We start from the raw sequence: 16,534 nt of genomic DNA, 5'->3' as shown, positions 1-16,534 counted from the left end.
GGCATGATCTGGTCCATGGGGTCGCAAAGAGTCGGACTCAACTGTGCGACTGAACAACAACAAAAAATGTCTGAACAGATGACACTACCCTAAACAGAATCAGATGATTGGTTTGTGAAGCCCCAGTACTTCTCCTCTGACTGGCAGCCTCTCTTGCAAGGTCTCAGGCAGTGATCTTGGCTTTTCTAAACTTGCTTCTTGGGATCCTTAGTAACTGGAGAGGCTGGTGATCAAACCAGAGACCCTCAGCCTGCAGGTTATATGCTTTGTCACTGAGCACATGGGTTATGGCTTGTCTGAAAACAGGCCATTGGGTTCACAGTATTGCACTTTGGAATGTACACTTAATAATTTCTGGCATTTCCACATAACAAATACTGATGATGATTGTGTATTTTGGACCTGCTCTTCTGTTAAAGCTTCCTGAAACCAGATTTTTAGGAAGGATTGAAGAGATGACGGGTTGCAAAATCCCGTTTTGACCCAAAAATAGTCCTCTTGAGCTATTCTAAAAGATGCTGCCGCAAATGATGAGTTGGAATCATTTAACAGCCAAAAACAACAAAAAAGTTTCATATTAGAAATTTTCAATACCTCTGCAGTTAACAGATTGGTATGTATATATTTGGAATGTGGCATTCTTAATTAACGTTTACTTTAGGAAGTGTACTTTCTCTGTTTTGTTTAATACAGTCAGTGGGTGGGATAGTTCCATACAGGGAATTGCATCCTATCTAAAATTTCCACCCATGCAAGAGGTGGAGGTGTATTTTTACCCATTCCTCTGTCCCTTGGCAGACCTCTGATTCCCCCTGCCCAGAAAAAAACACCATTTCAGTGGGCATTTAGGGCTATTGTGGGGTCAGGGGAGGTAGAGAAGTTGTGTTTCTGCCAATGGAAATCCTTCCTCCTGTGGAAATCGAAGGTGGGTTCCAAGTGATTGTATTTTATTGTTTTGCTGCTGCTTTGTTGTAACTGGCAGTGGCCTTTGGCCATTCTCACCGTTTTACATTCTTCTCCGAATTGACATATTGCAAGGAAGCAAGGGGACTCTCTTCCAAACAGATTCACTGTGAAAGATGATTTTATTTATAGCACACTGGTTGCGTAACCTTACAGATTTTGTCTCTCTTGTACAGATGAAAGATTTGTTTGGTTTTGCTCTCCTTTTTATGGTTGTAATAAAAAAGTAGAATTAATAAAAGGAAACCATGTTCAATTTCATGTCCTGATTTGAAAACTCATAAGGGAAGAGTACCTGACCTGTTAGGGGTGGCGGCGAGGAAAACAAAAGGCTAAATGCTCTGTTGGAAACAGAAATTGCAGCAGTAAAAACTGACAAGTGTACTGTGACAAGCTGTTTCTATCTTCTTCTTTTTTTTTGCAAATTTTTATTAATTTATATACAGAAAGGGAAGAAGGGGAAAGGGAGGTAGAAAAGAAAAGTACAGAAATATTTAAAAATTCCAGTTTCTATCAACTGAGGAGACCTGTGCAGCCTTCTACGATTTTGGGGGAACCAGGCTTATTTTAAACTATAAACCTTCCCCTCAGTTACCAGGTGTTCTAAAGGTGGCAAGTGCCTAGGCTTTGGGATCGCTGCTGTGAGGTAAGTTTTGTGGTGCACAAATGGAACATGCAGGTCACTGAGGCAGAAATCGTATATTAACAACAGAGAAGATTTATTTACTTAAAAATAGGTTTCCAGGAACAGATCAGCAGCACAGGCCTCCAGATAGTCAGAAGAGAAACCTGGCTGAGGCTCATTAATTTAAAGAGTAGTTTCAATTTTTGTTGTTGTTCAGTCGCAAAGTCGACTTCAATTAGGAGTGTGCAAAAATTTTGGTATTTTTTGGGTTCAGGTATATTGAACCTGAAAACCTTCAGTATTTCCCAATATTCCTGAATCCCAATACTGGTATGGTATTCGGATTCGGTAAACATTCAGGATTGCCAATTTCCCCCCGGCTCCATTATAGTCTATGGAGGACCATTATAGTCAATTGTCCCCATAGGCTATGATGGAGAATTGATCCGGGGGTATCTGGGGCTCTGGGCCCCCATGTTTTTTGAGATAAAGGCACCAAATTTGCAGCATAGCGGCTGGTGCCTCTCCTAAAAAAAACCAAGTTTCAAAGAGATTGAACCAGGGGGTCCAATTCTATGGGCCCAGAAGATGGTGTCCCCATCCACCATTGTTTCTAATGGGAGGAGGCGTTTAAAGGATCACAGTCCCTTTAAATGCCTTCTTCAAGCCATGTGACTCCACTTTAAGAATTCAGAGGCATTTAAAGGGCTTATAATCCCTTTAAACACCTTCTCCAAGCGGCAAGTTCACCTGGAAGGCATTTAAAGGGATTGAGAGCTCTTTGACTGCGGCTATCTGGGAGTCCTGAAAAATCCTGAATATTTTCAGGATTTTTTGGGGTGGCCATTTTTGGATAGCCGAATCAGTAGCCCACTAGAAAATTGTCTGAAAAAAATACCTGAAACATACCAATAAGGAATTTTTCGAGTACTTTTTCGACTCTGTTTATATCGAGCGCACCCCCCTAAGTTTCAGTTTTCTTTAATACTTTCAAGCATAAATAGGCTTTCACCCATTAGCCACTAGGCTGAATCTTCACATGCACACAGGGTTCCACCCACACCAGCCCGCCCTCTCCCAAGAGTCAAGACTAAACGGCACCAGGTCAGCTCATTGCCAGAGGCAACAGGCCTAACAATTGGGTACTCTTCTCCCTGTCAGAAGTAGAGCCAAACCACTCTGCTAACATTACCAAGCAGATAAATTCAGGTGAGGTAGCAGCAGAGCAGAGTCTGAGTCCAGTGGCACCTTTGTTGGTCTTAAAGTTTTATTCAATAAAATAAAATAAAAAGACCAACTTTGTTGGTCTTAAAGGTGCCACTGGACTTGAACTTTTGTTCTATTACCAAGCAGAGCTACCCTTCACTCTGTCTGCTCTTCTGAGCCAGACCTGAGCTCTCCTTGCTCTCTCCCTGAGACAGAACCGAACTCAACTCCTCCTGTGTTTCCCTCCAACATTCCGTCCCCTTTCTCAAAGGCGATTGGATGCTGGAGCAGCACTCCCATACGCTCAAGTGAGTGGTGTTTTGCCCTTCAGGGGCGAGACAGCCTTCTGTCTGTCACATGTATACCTTAACAGCCCTTCAAATCAAAGGCTGGTACACAAGCCTGTGGTTACCTTTATGGCTTGGCCCTGCTCCATTTCCTTTAGCCACAGGCCCACAACATTTGGCCGAGCTTTGTAGCTTTCTATTTTTCTTGTCGCCAACAGGATTTGGCTTTCACACTCTCTTCTTCAAAGCGGCTACACAAATCTCTCACTGGCTGATGGGGGGGAGGGGTTTCAATGGAGAAGCAGCAGACCATGGTTGGAGAGGGGGGCCCCTTCTAATCTGCGGTGCTGCGCTGTAGTACAACATACAAAAAGGTCTGTTCTCCCTTTGGAGAGTGCTTGAGACATTCCCTGCTGGGATTGTCACCCTGGGCAGTGACCATATTTGGGGCCCACTGCCCGTGGCCATAGATGGCTAGGAGTTCCTCACATGAAGCTTGAGAAGAACTGTTGGTGTCTAAGGCTGCTTTTACCACCCATTTGCTTGTGTGTGATGTAATTTTTTCTTTCTGCTTGATGGTACATACAACCCCACTGTTCTAAGGTGTGAGAGCTATCTTTGCTCATCTCTGCGGGTTCTTTACTGGGCTGGGGTAAGGAGCCCAGGTATGGAAGCGCTTGTAGACAGAAGACCACAAAACAGTTTAAAGGCCCGAATATCCCCTCGCTGGGCTTGTTCTGCTGTTTTCTTTTTACCAGCCTCTCCCGCTTCACTGTCACCTCAGAACATCAGTTCTTCAGATTGTGGCTCCTTGCGTTTCTCCCTTGGCACAGCTCGGCCGAACAGTGGAAATCTGGATTTGTGAAGCAGCTTGCTCATTGCAGAAAGTGTCTGCCCCTCCCACCCTGACATGCGAATACTATTCCAGAGCTCCTTTTCAATCGGTTAACTTTGATCATCTCGGTTTTTACACAGTGGAAGAATCGGATATCATCGATCTTGAGAAACGGTATTGGCTCCTGAAAGCTCAATCGAGAACGGGGCGTTTTGATCTGGAAACATTCGGTCCTCTGGTTTCTCCTCCCATTCATCCATCTCTGGGCGAAGGTATGAAAAAGTCGTGGTTCTCTAAATTTCGCAAAGTTTTGGTGGGTGAGTAATTGGTGGAGGATGTGTCATTAAAAAGGAGTTGCAGTTCAGGGGAGCTGCTGCCAGAGGGCTGGCCAAGGACGGAATAACTCACCATTTTTTGGAATGTGGGAAATATGGAGGACTGACAGTGATAAAGACGATCCATTCTCCGGAGTGACTCTTCTATGCAACTTGTTTTGCTCCCTCTCCGAGTTCTTTCATTCTACTGTATGCAAGAGGACAGATTATCTCCTATAAATGATTGGAAGTTTTGTTGGGAAGGGACTGCTGGATGCTTGATAGGTGTTTTTGCTGCCCTGGTTTTCTGTTAATGTGTTCTGATTTGGAGGGGGGTGGGCGTGGACGTTTCAAGCTTGGTGTTTAGTCAGCCCTTAGAATCAGGCTGAATGTGGGACATGAGCGCACCTTTTTTGCTTTTGGTGTTGAGCCAAACACTTGCCAACACTTCTGTCTTTTGCAGGTCTGTTCAATGCCTTTGATGAAAACCGTGACAACCACATAGATTTCAAGGAAATCTCCTGCGGACTGTCGGCCTGCTGCAGGGGACCGCTGGCAGAAAGGCAAAAACGTGAGTGTGCGCAGCAAGACTGCTCAGGGCCTCTTCACACACCATACATCTAGGGTTGTACCTGAGTTGTGTTAATCCTTACAAGTCACTCCACACCTAGACACCACCTCTCCCTTCACCAGTTAAGGCCATCTTCTTGGGATCCTGAATCCAAGAAGCAGGACCTTTCCAGTGCCGGTCCCATGGCTGTGGAGAAGCTTCCCAGAGGAAGTTGGCCAGAACACACCTCTTAAGCCGGGTCTGTGTTCCCTCTAAGCTGAGTTAGTGTGAGCTAGCTCACAGTTTCTTAGCCTCCGGCTCACACATTTTCATCTCAGCTCAGGAAGGATGGCTCCAGAGCAAACTAATTTATGCAGCAGCCAAATCACTTGCTCATGACTTTAATTCTAGTAGCTCACAAAGTAGAATTTTTGCTCACAGGACTCCACAGCTTAGAGGGAGCATTGGACTCTGCACATCTCTCAGAATGAGGTGGATGGATCCTGAGGTGCTAGAGTGGACTGTACCACCTCAGTCTGCCTGTGAAGAAAGGTGTGAATAAACCCCTGTAAGTAAAAACCAGCACACTGGGAAGAAAAAACTTGCTCTTTGCTGTGCTATTTTTCCTTCTTGGAAGGATGCTTTTGCATAGGGAAGCATTCAGCAACTGCTTTCCTTGCTGCAGGATTCTGCTGTTTCATTCTGTTGCCTGGACATCTTCAGACTTGCAGAAACACTTGCTGACATCCTCAGACTTGCAGAAACACAGCCCTTCCCTCTGCCTCAGGATTCCGCCTCAGACTTGCAGAAACACTTGCTGACTGAAGCGGTACAGCCCTTCCCTCTGCCTCAGGATTCCGCGGTTTGATTCTGTTGCCTGGACATTCTCAGGCTTTCAGGAGCACTTGCTGGAGGAATTCATTGATGAGGGTTATTAGCTGGCTGTGCTGTTTCCATAGCTTTATTGGTGTTGATTGGTTTTGTGGCATTTTAGCTAATTGATAAATTGGAAGTACTCCACTTAGAGAAATGGGATAAAGGCATTGAACGGGGCTGCATGTGAATGCCACCAACATGCATTTGGAGTAGTATGCATTGCACATCTTTGAAGAGGTAGAACTGGCTCCAGCCTCCTGTTGCTGAACATACATTCAGTGGCAAATCCACTGACTGCCCTGCCCAATATCTGAAGCAGCGCTTGGCTTTCTTGTGAAAAAGAATAGTTCAATCTGCTTTTATATATATATTAAAAGCTATCTTATTTAGTTCTCTCTACCCTTCCATCGCTTAAGGGCAGAGCACTCAAGAAAATGTAGTCTTGTATAGCATTTTAATATAAGGGCTTTTTAATACTGATTCCTAATCAAGCCTGGGCTCTATTAATTCGATATATTATTGCGATTTACTTTCTCATTTTTGCCAGTTACGATCAGTTCTTCATACAGGGCTGCCTTGTTTGTTGGTTGCCGTGTGTACGCCTGTGTGTGTGTGTTTGGTTGGATTTTAATTTTCCCCTGATAAAATATTCATGAACACAAACTGTTTGCATCATTTCATGATGCTGATGCCTGAGCTCATGTATATTTAGAATAGGAGATGTTTCTGTGCTGGAAATACAAATGTTTGCCTTTTTAGACATTTAGAGCGAAATGGCATATTTCATTTTCTCTTGTTCTCTCTCAGCATCTCCCCTCCATTTGCCAAATAGCTTAATTCTCCAAGGCCCTTCACAGGAGCTGCTCTTCAGAAATGCCTGTCTGTGTCTCTCTCTGATGATCCCTCATTTTTATGTAAAACCCTTGCATATAGCCCTTTCTGTCCATGAAGGGGTTAACCACAGGGTAAAACAACAAGCAGTCAAAGCTCAGGCAGACAACAGGAAAAGAATCCTCCCAGTAAGGAACCAAAAGCCCTGTATGGATTATAAATAGGGTGTGTGTGCTTCAGAAAGCGTTGTTTTAATTCCCGCATGCAAAGGGCAAGAGTGTCGGTTTTGTTAAACATTGAGAGTATGCCATCAAAAAGTTGCGCCAGGAAAAAATTCTGTTTTAATAAATACTGGGAAAATATCAGCACACCCCAAAGCGAGCGAAAATTATAGTGATGTCCTTTCCCAAATTACAAAATGGGTGCTGCAAGAGCCAGAAGTGGCAGGAAGCACTCTCTTAACTGGTCCACAGCGCACTGTTCCTTTAACCTTTAAAAGGCCCACTCTTTCAGTGGGTGGTAGACCCAGACTCCACAGACCTGCAGAAAGGCCTCCCAACCAGATTCCGGATATTTCCGATATTTAATTAGGAATGAAATGCCAGAACTGGGAAATACTGGCAGCGCCTTGCTGATCCGATCCCAGACATTGGGTGGCAATAGCCAATCGATGGTGGTGGAAAGTGCCGTCAAGTCGCACCCAACTTATGGTGTCCCCATAGCGATGAGCAGAGGTGGACTGCTATTGTCTGCCTTTGCGGAGCAACCCTGGGCTTAGTGGCGGCTCGCCCAGGCCCGTGAGCAGCTAGTGCAAGGGAGGGAACAGAAGACGGCTGGGGGGGGGGAGTGGATGGAGTCACTAGTATTGTGTCTTCAGAATGGCAGAACAACCTTGTCTGCAGCAGGAAGCAAGCAGCATGGGAGTATATGCCCAGTCCTTCACCGCTGGCTCTCCAGTCTGCACATATAGATTTTCCTTTGCAATGGGGCCTTGCAGTGAGGATTACCAGCTGCTGTCCTTTATACAGTTTATATCTCCGGTACCTGGTATTGCATTCATGGCACACATGGCCCGGCCCGACAAAGTGAAATTTATGTCAGATAACGGCCCTCGTTACAAATGAGTTCGACACCTCTGCCATAGAGTTTTCAAGGCAAAAGAGGTTCAGAGGCGGTTGGCCATTGCTTGCTTCTGCATAGCGACTCTGGACTTCCTTGGTGGTCTCCCATCCTGTTGAGATCAGGCTAGCCCGGGATTCCCGAGGGAGTGGCTTCTCCCCGGTGGCCCTCCCTGTGGACTTTCTCCAAGAGGATCACATCTTTGTGAGTCTAAACAAGTGACCACAAGGAGCAGCAGTTCCTCAGTGCTGACCCTCCATCCTTGGGAGCTAGGCTTGTTGGGTTCATTGCTTGTTGGGTTTTAGATTGAAGGCCAAAGGTGTGCTCTGTGTGTGTTGGTTAGTTTTTAGTTTCAGAACTAGCTGCTAGCTGGCATCCACCACTGCAGAATGGTGCAGATGCTTTAATTATGCTGATTTTTAAGCGGGTCATATTTTATTGCTCTGCTTGGATTTTATTGGTTTAGAGTGATAATACTGGCTGTCTTCGGGCATATAAATTAAAAAAAATATCGGCATGGATCTTATTTCACAAGTGGAGCAGCTCTTGAAGGAGTGAACTTTCCGTTCCACTTCCTTCCTGCTGCAACCGGCTGTGCCCCCTGAATTATTGGCCCTGGGGCTGATGAACACCTGGGGGCAAAGTGGGGAGCAATTGGCAATGCCGTATGTAGGATCCAGGCTTGTGTTGGCCCTCTGTCCTTATGGATGCCCCCGTGCTATGGTCCGTACCCTCTTTCTGGACCATCCCTCTCTTTTCCCCCTAGATAGGGACCTGGGAAGAATTTTTTCCTGCATCCATAACCCATATTTGCTTTCCCAAATCCACTGTGGTCCTTGCTGTGCCACAGAGAAGCAGCAGCAGCAGCGGGCACTGAGACTTCAAAGGTCTTCAGTCTGTTGTCCAATGGATGTACAAGCCCTCCTGATTCTCACAATCAATAAGAAATAGCTGGTTTAAGCTATTTAATTTTGCATTACTTTGTGGATTTACATATTAGAAGTGGTGGTTGAATTTCTGATCAGCCCTCAGGTGGGAAGAGAGAAAATAAAATCTAAATGCATTGGCCGATGAATGATTAAATACCTTGTTTATGCATCGGCCGTAGCAACTGGCCGGTAAACACTTGGCATACCTACAGCAAAGCTCCCTGTCTGTGAGCAGCCAGGAGTCCGATGTGAATGGATGTGGCCCACGATAAGGAATCAAGCGCTGGAAACACAGCATTGCTGTCAGTGCTATGTCAGTTGTACCATTTAAATAAAAATCTGCAACTGTTATGTTAAAAATGAAACGTGTCACTCGGCTTTAACATCAGATTGTGAACACGGCAGGGGTAGCCACGATTAGAATATTTGTCAGATGATCTTGGATGGATACCTGGAATTAGTTTGGGACCTGTTTCAGGATAATCCTGGAGTCCAAAACCCAGTCTGGCCTGAATGGCCTTGAATGACCTCGGCTGTGTTATATTTGCAATGTCCAGCAGTGGATGAAAACACCAGCTTGTAGTTGGTCCTGAAGCAAGGATGCCCCAACATGGCCAGATGCCTGCCAGCACATAACGACAATGCTTTTATGTAGCACTTTCAGGTGCTTCAGATATATGATGTGTCACAGGAGCTCGACGACGACCCTTCGCTGTCTTCGTCGCTCGAGCTCCCAATACTGCCCAACTCAGCCACTTTGTCTCGCCCCTCCCTTCTTGCCCCAGGAGTGTAGGCCTCAGACACCTGGACGGAGGAGGGAGGTTACACCACCTTCCCCACCGACCCGTCCCTGCTGGTTGGAGCTCTCTCTCTCTCTGGCTCTGCTCCTCAACCAGGAATCATCCCCGGCCGTCTCCTCTCCCTCCCTTATATCCTCCCCTCCCGGTTCCCAGCGTGCCCCGCTCCTCCCGGTGCTGACTGCCCCCCTTGGCCCCGCCCCCATACAAAGCTGACGACGCGGCTCCCAGGGTGTGGCTCCTTCGCCTCCCATCCCGTCCGCTCTAGGTCGCTGTCCTCGGCAGCGTGGGCATGCCCTCTCCTGTGGCTCCTTCCCTCCCTGTTGCGTCCTCCCTCCTGCCCGGGCACCTGTCCAAAGCCGGGGACTGGGGCGTCGCCTCCCATCCCGCGGCCGTCGTCTCTCCCCCGGCTTCTGCTTGTCACCGCGGCATCCTTTCTGGCCCCGTCGACCCGGGCCCTCCCCGTGTGTGTGTGGGGGGGTGACGAGAGCAGCGTCTCGGCCCGGCCTGCGGCCCCCGCGGCTCAGCCCTTCGCCCCGGTGAGTGCTTGGGGAGCCGCCGTCTGTCGCCCCGGCTCCGTGGGGAAAGGGCTTTCTCCTGCTGTGGGGGGGCTGGGAGTCCCGTCCTCGGGACATGATGTTACCTCATGTGATCCTTACAACAACTCTGTAAGGAAGGTAGGTCTTAGTGTCATGATGTTGCAGACAGGCGGAGCCTGAGAGATTCCAGTTTGCCTAAGGTGAGTTCATGTCAGAGGCAAGATCCAAACCAAGAATGTCCTCAGTTTCATAGCCAGTGTGCTACGGCAGAGTTTTGCACATGGTAAAGGTATCCTTTATTTTATTCTTAAGATGCCCAAGATCTGTTTCTTCATTTTAGCATATCGCTTTCAAGGAAGTTTCCAGCAATAAAATGGACACCCAGCCCCCCAGGAATACTTGAACTATCCTGAAACCAATACAATGCAACATGGTCGCATCTAGTCTTAGTAGAGATGAATCCCAGGTTGCGTACAATATGGTTGAACTGCTGCTGTGCCTTAACATCTGCCCCAAAGATTCATACTTAAAAACCTGAAGAACCCAGATCCATTTGTAAGGACATGATGCACACCACGGAAGTTGAGTTGACTCCATGTGGCATTGAACATTCTCCTGCTGTGACTGAGATCCAGCCGTAGACATGCTGCAGCACACTGTGAATAACCTTATTTCTCCCTCTCTCTCAGTTTGCTTCAAGGTTTTCGATGTGGATCGTGACGGGGTTTTATCTCGTGTCGAGCTCGAAGAAATGGTGGTTGCTCTTTTGGAAGTCTGGAAGGATAATCGTACAGATGACATTCCTGTAAGCTACATTCAAAGTCACTTGCCTTTATGTGGAAAGTATCTTGTACTGTAAGATGTCACACTGTGGTTGCAGCCTGATTGTTTGAGGCTTGTAAACTGGCAGATTATCCAGATAGTTTCAGTAGGGTAGCTGTGTAGAAGAGCTGGACTCAAGTCTAGTAACACCTTGAAGACCAACAAGAATTTTGGGATATAAGCTTTTGAGATTCAAAGCTCAGTTTGTCAGATATGAAGGAGCTTTGACTCTTGAAAACTTATATCCCAAAAATCTTGTCGGTTTCTGAGGTGCTACTGGACTGGAATCTAGATTATCCAGAGACACTGCAAAATCAGAATATTTCTTCTTTGTTACGTAAGCATGACTAACCCTTGAAACCCTTGGTCTCTTAGCTGTGTGCTATCATTTTTCTCTTTCTAAGGAGCTGCACATGAATCCACCTGACATTGTAGAGAGTATTTTGAAGACGCACGACACCACCAAGGTAGGAAGCTGCTTATATCGTTTCTCCTGTTCAACACAGGCCTGAAGCATCATCTGCTCTTTAAACTGGACTTTCATAGTTCAGATGAAAGCTTTGCCACAGAAGGCAGGTGGCAGGGTCATCCCATTATGAACATTTTATTGTATTATGTCCAAGCCAATTTTTAAGACCATGAGTTTTGACTTGCTGGCTCAGCTCTGCTAATTTCGGGGTTCCAGTTCCTTCAGTGGTCATATTCTGGGAAGCTAATTCCAAGGATGCTGTTGATGTTCTGATCTGGTGCTTGGAGTCAGTAATGGGCTGGATGAGGGTGAACAAGCCTGGACAAATCTGGGCATGGAACAGTGGTCACTGGGGGTGTAGGGGGGAGGTGTTTGTGAAATTCCTGCATTGTGCAGGGGGTTGGACTAGATTGACCCTGGAGATCCCTTCTAACTCTATGATTCTATTATTCTAATCCTGAAAGATAAGAAGTTCTCAATCTTTCAGGTAGACCAGGGACTCTGTCTTGGATGGGGTTATATTCTCTTTGAAAAGCCAGGTTCACAGCTTAAGAGTGCTGCTGGACACACGAGTTACCTTAGAAGACCTGTTGTGCCCCAGAGTGCTTTTGCCCAACTCCAACCAATGCATCAGCTGCGTCCATTTCTGGGTCAGTCAGATCTAACCGCACTGATCCGTGCCTTAGATACAACTAAACTGGACTGTTACAAGGGTAGGGGCTGTGGCTCAGGGGAAGAGCCTCTGCTCTGCGTGCAGAAGGTCCCAGGTTCAATCCCTGGTATCTCCAGTTAAAAGGTAGGTGATGTGAAAGTCCTCTGCCTGCGACGTTGGAGAGCCACCACCAGTCTGAGTCGGCAGTACTGACCTTGATGGACTGAGGGTCTAATTCAGTATAAGAAGCTTCATGTGTGTTCAGTGCACTGTAATTGGGGCTACCCTTGAAGAGTGTTCAGAAACACAGCTAGTGCAGAACGCTGTGGCTAGACTCCTGATTGGGGCCAGCTGTTGGGAGCATGTGATCACGCTATTACAGCAAGTACACTGGCTCCCGATCTGCTCCCAAGCCCAGATTGTTAGTTTTTACCTTTAACGCCCTGCATGGCTTGGGACCAGACCAGGGGGCACAGCGAGGGGTTTAATTAAGGAGTGTTTGACTTCATGGGCTCCCCCCTGTGGTCTGAAACACCAGGACGCTGGCTCACCAGCATCAGTGGGAACAAGGCTTTCAAGACCACACTTCAGCTTGTTCTCATGGCCGCTTATGAAATATGTTGTCCTTGAAAGTAAAGCAGACAGAACAGGCCCTGTGTTTGTGGCTCAGTTTACCTCAGAAAGGGGGGGGGCAGGACACGGAGTGGGGCTAGGTCCGTAGGGGGAATGAATCCATGAATGTAAAAGAGAAATTGAAATATGCGGAAAACGCTTGATGCAGAGCCTCACACTCTGCCTTCTGTCTGTCGTTCCTTCAGCTCGGCCACCTCACTCTGGAGGATTACCAGATCTGGAGTGTGAAGAGCGCTCTCGCCAATGAATTTTTAAATCTGCTTTTCCAGGTACGTTTCACACAGCCGGAAACCTCTGTTGTGCGACAGCTGTTCTGACCAGCGTTCCCTCTAAGCTGAGTTAGTGTGAGTTAACTCCCAGTTTTTTAGCCTCCGTTTCACACATTTTTGTCTTAGCCCAGGAAAGATGGCACCAGAGGAAACTAATTTACGCAGTAGCCAAATCGCTGGCTCACAATTTCAATGCCAGTGGCTCACAGAGTAGAAGTTTTGTTCACAAGACTCCACAGCTTAGAGGGAGCCTTGGTCCTGACCCTTCCCTGCACTTCCGCAGTTGTGGAATGCCAAGCCCCGCATTGGCTCTTGCGCCTGGCATGTTTCGGGGTCACTCCTGTTCCTCTGAAGCACAGACTTCAGAGAGATGCTTTTCCTTGCCTTTGTCAGGGTCCTAAGTCAGATCACACCACACAGGGCTTCATAAGAAGATAACTGCTTAATGATGAGTTCAGTACTAAAGAACACATGTACAGCTTGTGTCAGGAATGGCCGTCAATACAAGGGCCTCTGACTTATAGTGAAATCAAACATCCCCCCTGTAAGCATAAGCCAACGGATATATTTCGCGCGCGGGGGCGAAGCAAGTTGGCAAAGCAGAAAAGCCGTTAACTTTCCCAGCCGAGTAAATTGCAGCTGGAGCCTCTACAAGGTAATACATACGATAGCAAGCAGTTGATGAGCCCAAAAAAGCTGTGAAGCAAAGGAAAAGCACCCCTCCACATTCCAGGGCTATGACAGGGCTACCTGACAGCCTTGTGTGCAGCCCAAAGTCTAAAGCAAGACTCCTCCTCTTTGTTTGGGGTGGGAGGTGGGGGAATCTGTGCAGCAGGGCATGCACAAAAACCCAGTTATGACTGCTCTTAACTTCTATATTAGAAAACCTGTGTTCTGAATTTCAGCCCCTTTCCCAGAAGCAATGGAGGGAATCTTAACCAAGAGAGGGAGGAAGCAACATTTCCACCTGTGACTGACAGCCAAACTGTTGCTTAATCTGTGACCTGCTGTTTTCCCTGGCAGGTCTAGTCAATTGAGGGTGCACTGATGCCCTAATGAAATCAGTTGCCCATCTAGAGTTGCTGAGTGTTTAGCCATCTTGCTGCTGTAAAGCTGTGGTTGGCCAAAGCCCATTATGTCTAGCCTTGGCTTAATTCTCAGGTGTTGATCCAGAATGCACAGGCAAGGTTCCAGAAGCAGCTGCCCAGCTTGATCCCCAGACACACACCTGTGGTAATTGGGGAGGACAGGAGATGTGTTTAGAACGGATCCTGGGCTACATGCCACTGCCCACTAACCTGGCTCACAAGGAAAAGTGACAGTCACTTTTCAAGGAGCACCCTGTGTGCTTCGGAGGCAGCAAAATAGAGATGGTGCAGCCCAAGCATTACCCCAGAATCTAGGCCAGTGATGTTTAGTGGCCTGGGAGCCAACGTGTGATTCTTTGGCATGCCACATGTAGCTCTGCTGAACAATGTATTCCGTGGCACCTGCCCCATGTTTCAGGAAAGCTGGCAATTTCTTTAGGAACTGGAATGTCATCATTACTGCAGGCCCAAGATAAAACCATTTTGTTTTCAAACTACAGCACCACTTGCCCGTGATGATTGTAGCAAGGTTGTGCGGGTGCAGGGGTTTTCTGTTTGAGGCTGGATTAAAGCGTGCATCCGAATGAGGTGGTGGAACTGAGTCATACCACTGCTGAATGCTAGCCCATTAAAAAAACACAACTGCTGGTAGTGGGGAATGCTCTAGATGCTCAGTGGTACTCTGGGAATTTAAAGGGTTATAAGTATATAATACTGTTCATGTGTGCTTGGGGCAGGGAAGGGCATACAATGGTCAGTGGCTCTTTCAGTTGATGGGAATTCTGAATGTGGATCACTATGATCTTTGACGTGGTCTCTGTGCTTCACAGCCATGGGATCTAGTGCGCACGCGCTGGATCGATCGGCATTGTAGCAAGCTCTTTAACGGATTTTTGCGCCCAGTCCCTCCGGCATGCGCAGGAACCCCACCGCGCATGCCCAGAGGGGTGGGCGCAGACATCCCGCCAGTTCCTTTCTTACCGCCACGTTGGAAAGACCTCTTTCTTCGTCGGTCAGTTCGTGTGTTTTGGCTTTTTGTCTCACAGCTCTTTGGATTTTTTCCCTCAGTTCATTCCTTTTCTTTGTTTGTTCTTTCAAAAACTTTTTAAAAACCCCTTTATTTTCTACTGAGGGGGAGGTTGCCGCTTTACCTCAGTCGGGCCTTTGGGCTACACCCCCCCACCCCTTCTTTCTTCTTCACTTTTATGTTTATGGAGAAGAAGTGGGGCTTTTTTAATAGGTGCAAGGGTTGCGGTAGTAAACTTGCTCCTCCTGACCGTCATACCCTCTGCATTTTTTGTCTCGGAGAGTCTCATCGACCCGAATCCTGTTGCCACTGTGCTCGGTTTTTGAACCAGACCCGAAAAACCGAGCTGCACGCCTTAAAGTGGCACTGCTTGAATTGGCCCTACATCCTTCCTCGGCGATGGACACCGAGAACCCATCGACCTCAACGACTCCGGCATCAAGGCCTGCCTCTGATATCGGCCAACCGACGCTGAAGCCTCCGGCATCGAAGGCGCAATCCTCCGCTTCCACGCCGGTGAAAAAGAAGGCCAAACCAAGTAAGGAGCACAAGTCCGCAAAGAAGGGGTCCTCTTCTTTGCCTTAAGGCGGCAAAGAAGGGGAAGGTAGCAGTGTCTGCACTGGGTGATGCCCCTAAAGTGCTTCCCGCTCCAACCTTCTCCGTCTCTTTCCCCGTGGTCGACAGTATCGGAAGCTCCCGACATCGATCCACGTCGGCACCGATATGCTTCATGCGACACGCAGCGTCATCCTCCACGTCTGCACAGTCAATCTGTCGATATTGACAACTGAGACGGCGCGGACTGCATATTGATAACACTGTGGTGGCCGAGACAACCATGGTTCTCGACCGTTCTCGAATTGTCAACAGGAATATACCACCAATTCCCTCCGGCACAGGACCTCCTCTTCCTGTCCGACACCCCTCTCCTGCATCACAGTGTACCACGATTAAAATTGATAGCATGGAGAATAACGTCAAAGATTTTTTGACCCGCGTAGCAAACGTTCTGCTGAACGCCAGAAAACCTACTACACGAAGGTCCTACCATTATAAATGGCAAAGGTTCTGTTCTTCCCTTGGTGATGATGCCCCTCGAGCCATCTCCGCAGGTCTTGAGAAAGTTTTCCAATTCCTCCTATCCCTCGCTGACTCGGGACTTTCCCACTCATCGTTACATGTTTATTTGGCCGCCCTTTCGACCTACCATGTTCAAGTTGACGGATGCACACTGTTTTCCCATCCGCTTTCAAAACATTTTTAAAAGGTTTATTGCATCTCTACCCTCCTGTCAAAACTCCTGTCGTTCCCAGGGACCTTCCTCTAGTTCTTCGCCAGCTCATGAGGAAACCCTTTGAGCCACTCGCAACTTGCGACCTAAAATGTCTGTCGTGGAAGACGACCTTTCTGGTTGCTGTCACCTCTGCAAGGCGAGTTGGAGAAATACTGGCTTTCAGGCATGACACGCCATACTTGTCCTTTTTGCCAGACGGCGTACGCCTTGTACCTGACATCTCGTTCCTGCCAAAGGTAGTGTCAGAGTTCCACCTACAGGCAGAGGTCTTCCTCCCGGATTTCTTCCCATCCCCGAAATCCCCAGAGGAGAGGCTGTTACATACCTTAGATGTCAAGCGGGCGCTCCTGTTCTACCTCAACAGAACCCGCCCAATGAGACGTAACTCCCAACTGTTCATCTCCTATGC

The 16,534-nt window shown here is 47.6% G+C and overlaps 1 protein-coding gene across 1 annotated transcript in view; it reads left to right on the top strand.

Annotated features, from left to right (window-relative positions):
* The window catches only part of USP32 (ubiquitin specific peptidase 32), a gene marked incomplete at its 5' end in the record, with an annotated part of 115,813 nt that overhangs the window by 38,876 nt on the left and 60,403 nt on the right, over positions 1-16,534 (top strand). The window contains 5 exons of the mRNA XM_015409484.1: positions 4,057-4,188; positions 4,694-4,801; positions 10,561-10,676; positions 11,098-11,160; positions 12,633-12,716. Of these exons, the coding sequence (XP_015264970.1) occupies positions 4,057-4,188; positions 4,694-4,801; positions 10,561-10,676; positions 11,098-11,160; positions 12,633-12,716 (503 nt within the window). The remainder of the gene's footprint in view (positions 1-4,056; positions 4,189-4,693; positions 4,802-10,560; positions 10,677-11,097; positions 11,161-12,632; positions 12,717-16,534) is intronic.

Source organism: Gekko japonicus, unplaced genomic scaffold (genome assembly GCF_001447785.1).
Source record: "Gekko japonicus isolate JY-2015 unplaced genomic scaffold, Gekko_japonicus_V1.1 scaffold959, whole genome shotgun sequence".
NCBI classification, from domain to species: Eukaryota; Metazoa; Chordata; class Lepidosauria; order Squamata; family Gekkonidae; genus Gekko; species Gekko japonicus.
This window is presented reverse-complemented; position numbering and strand designations above follow the sequence as displayed.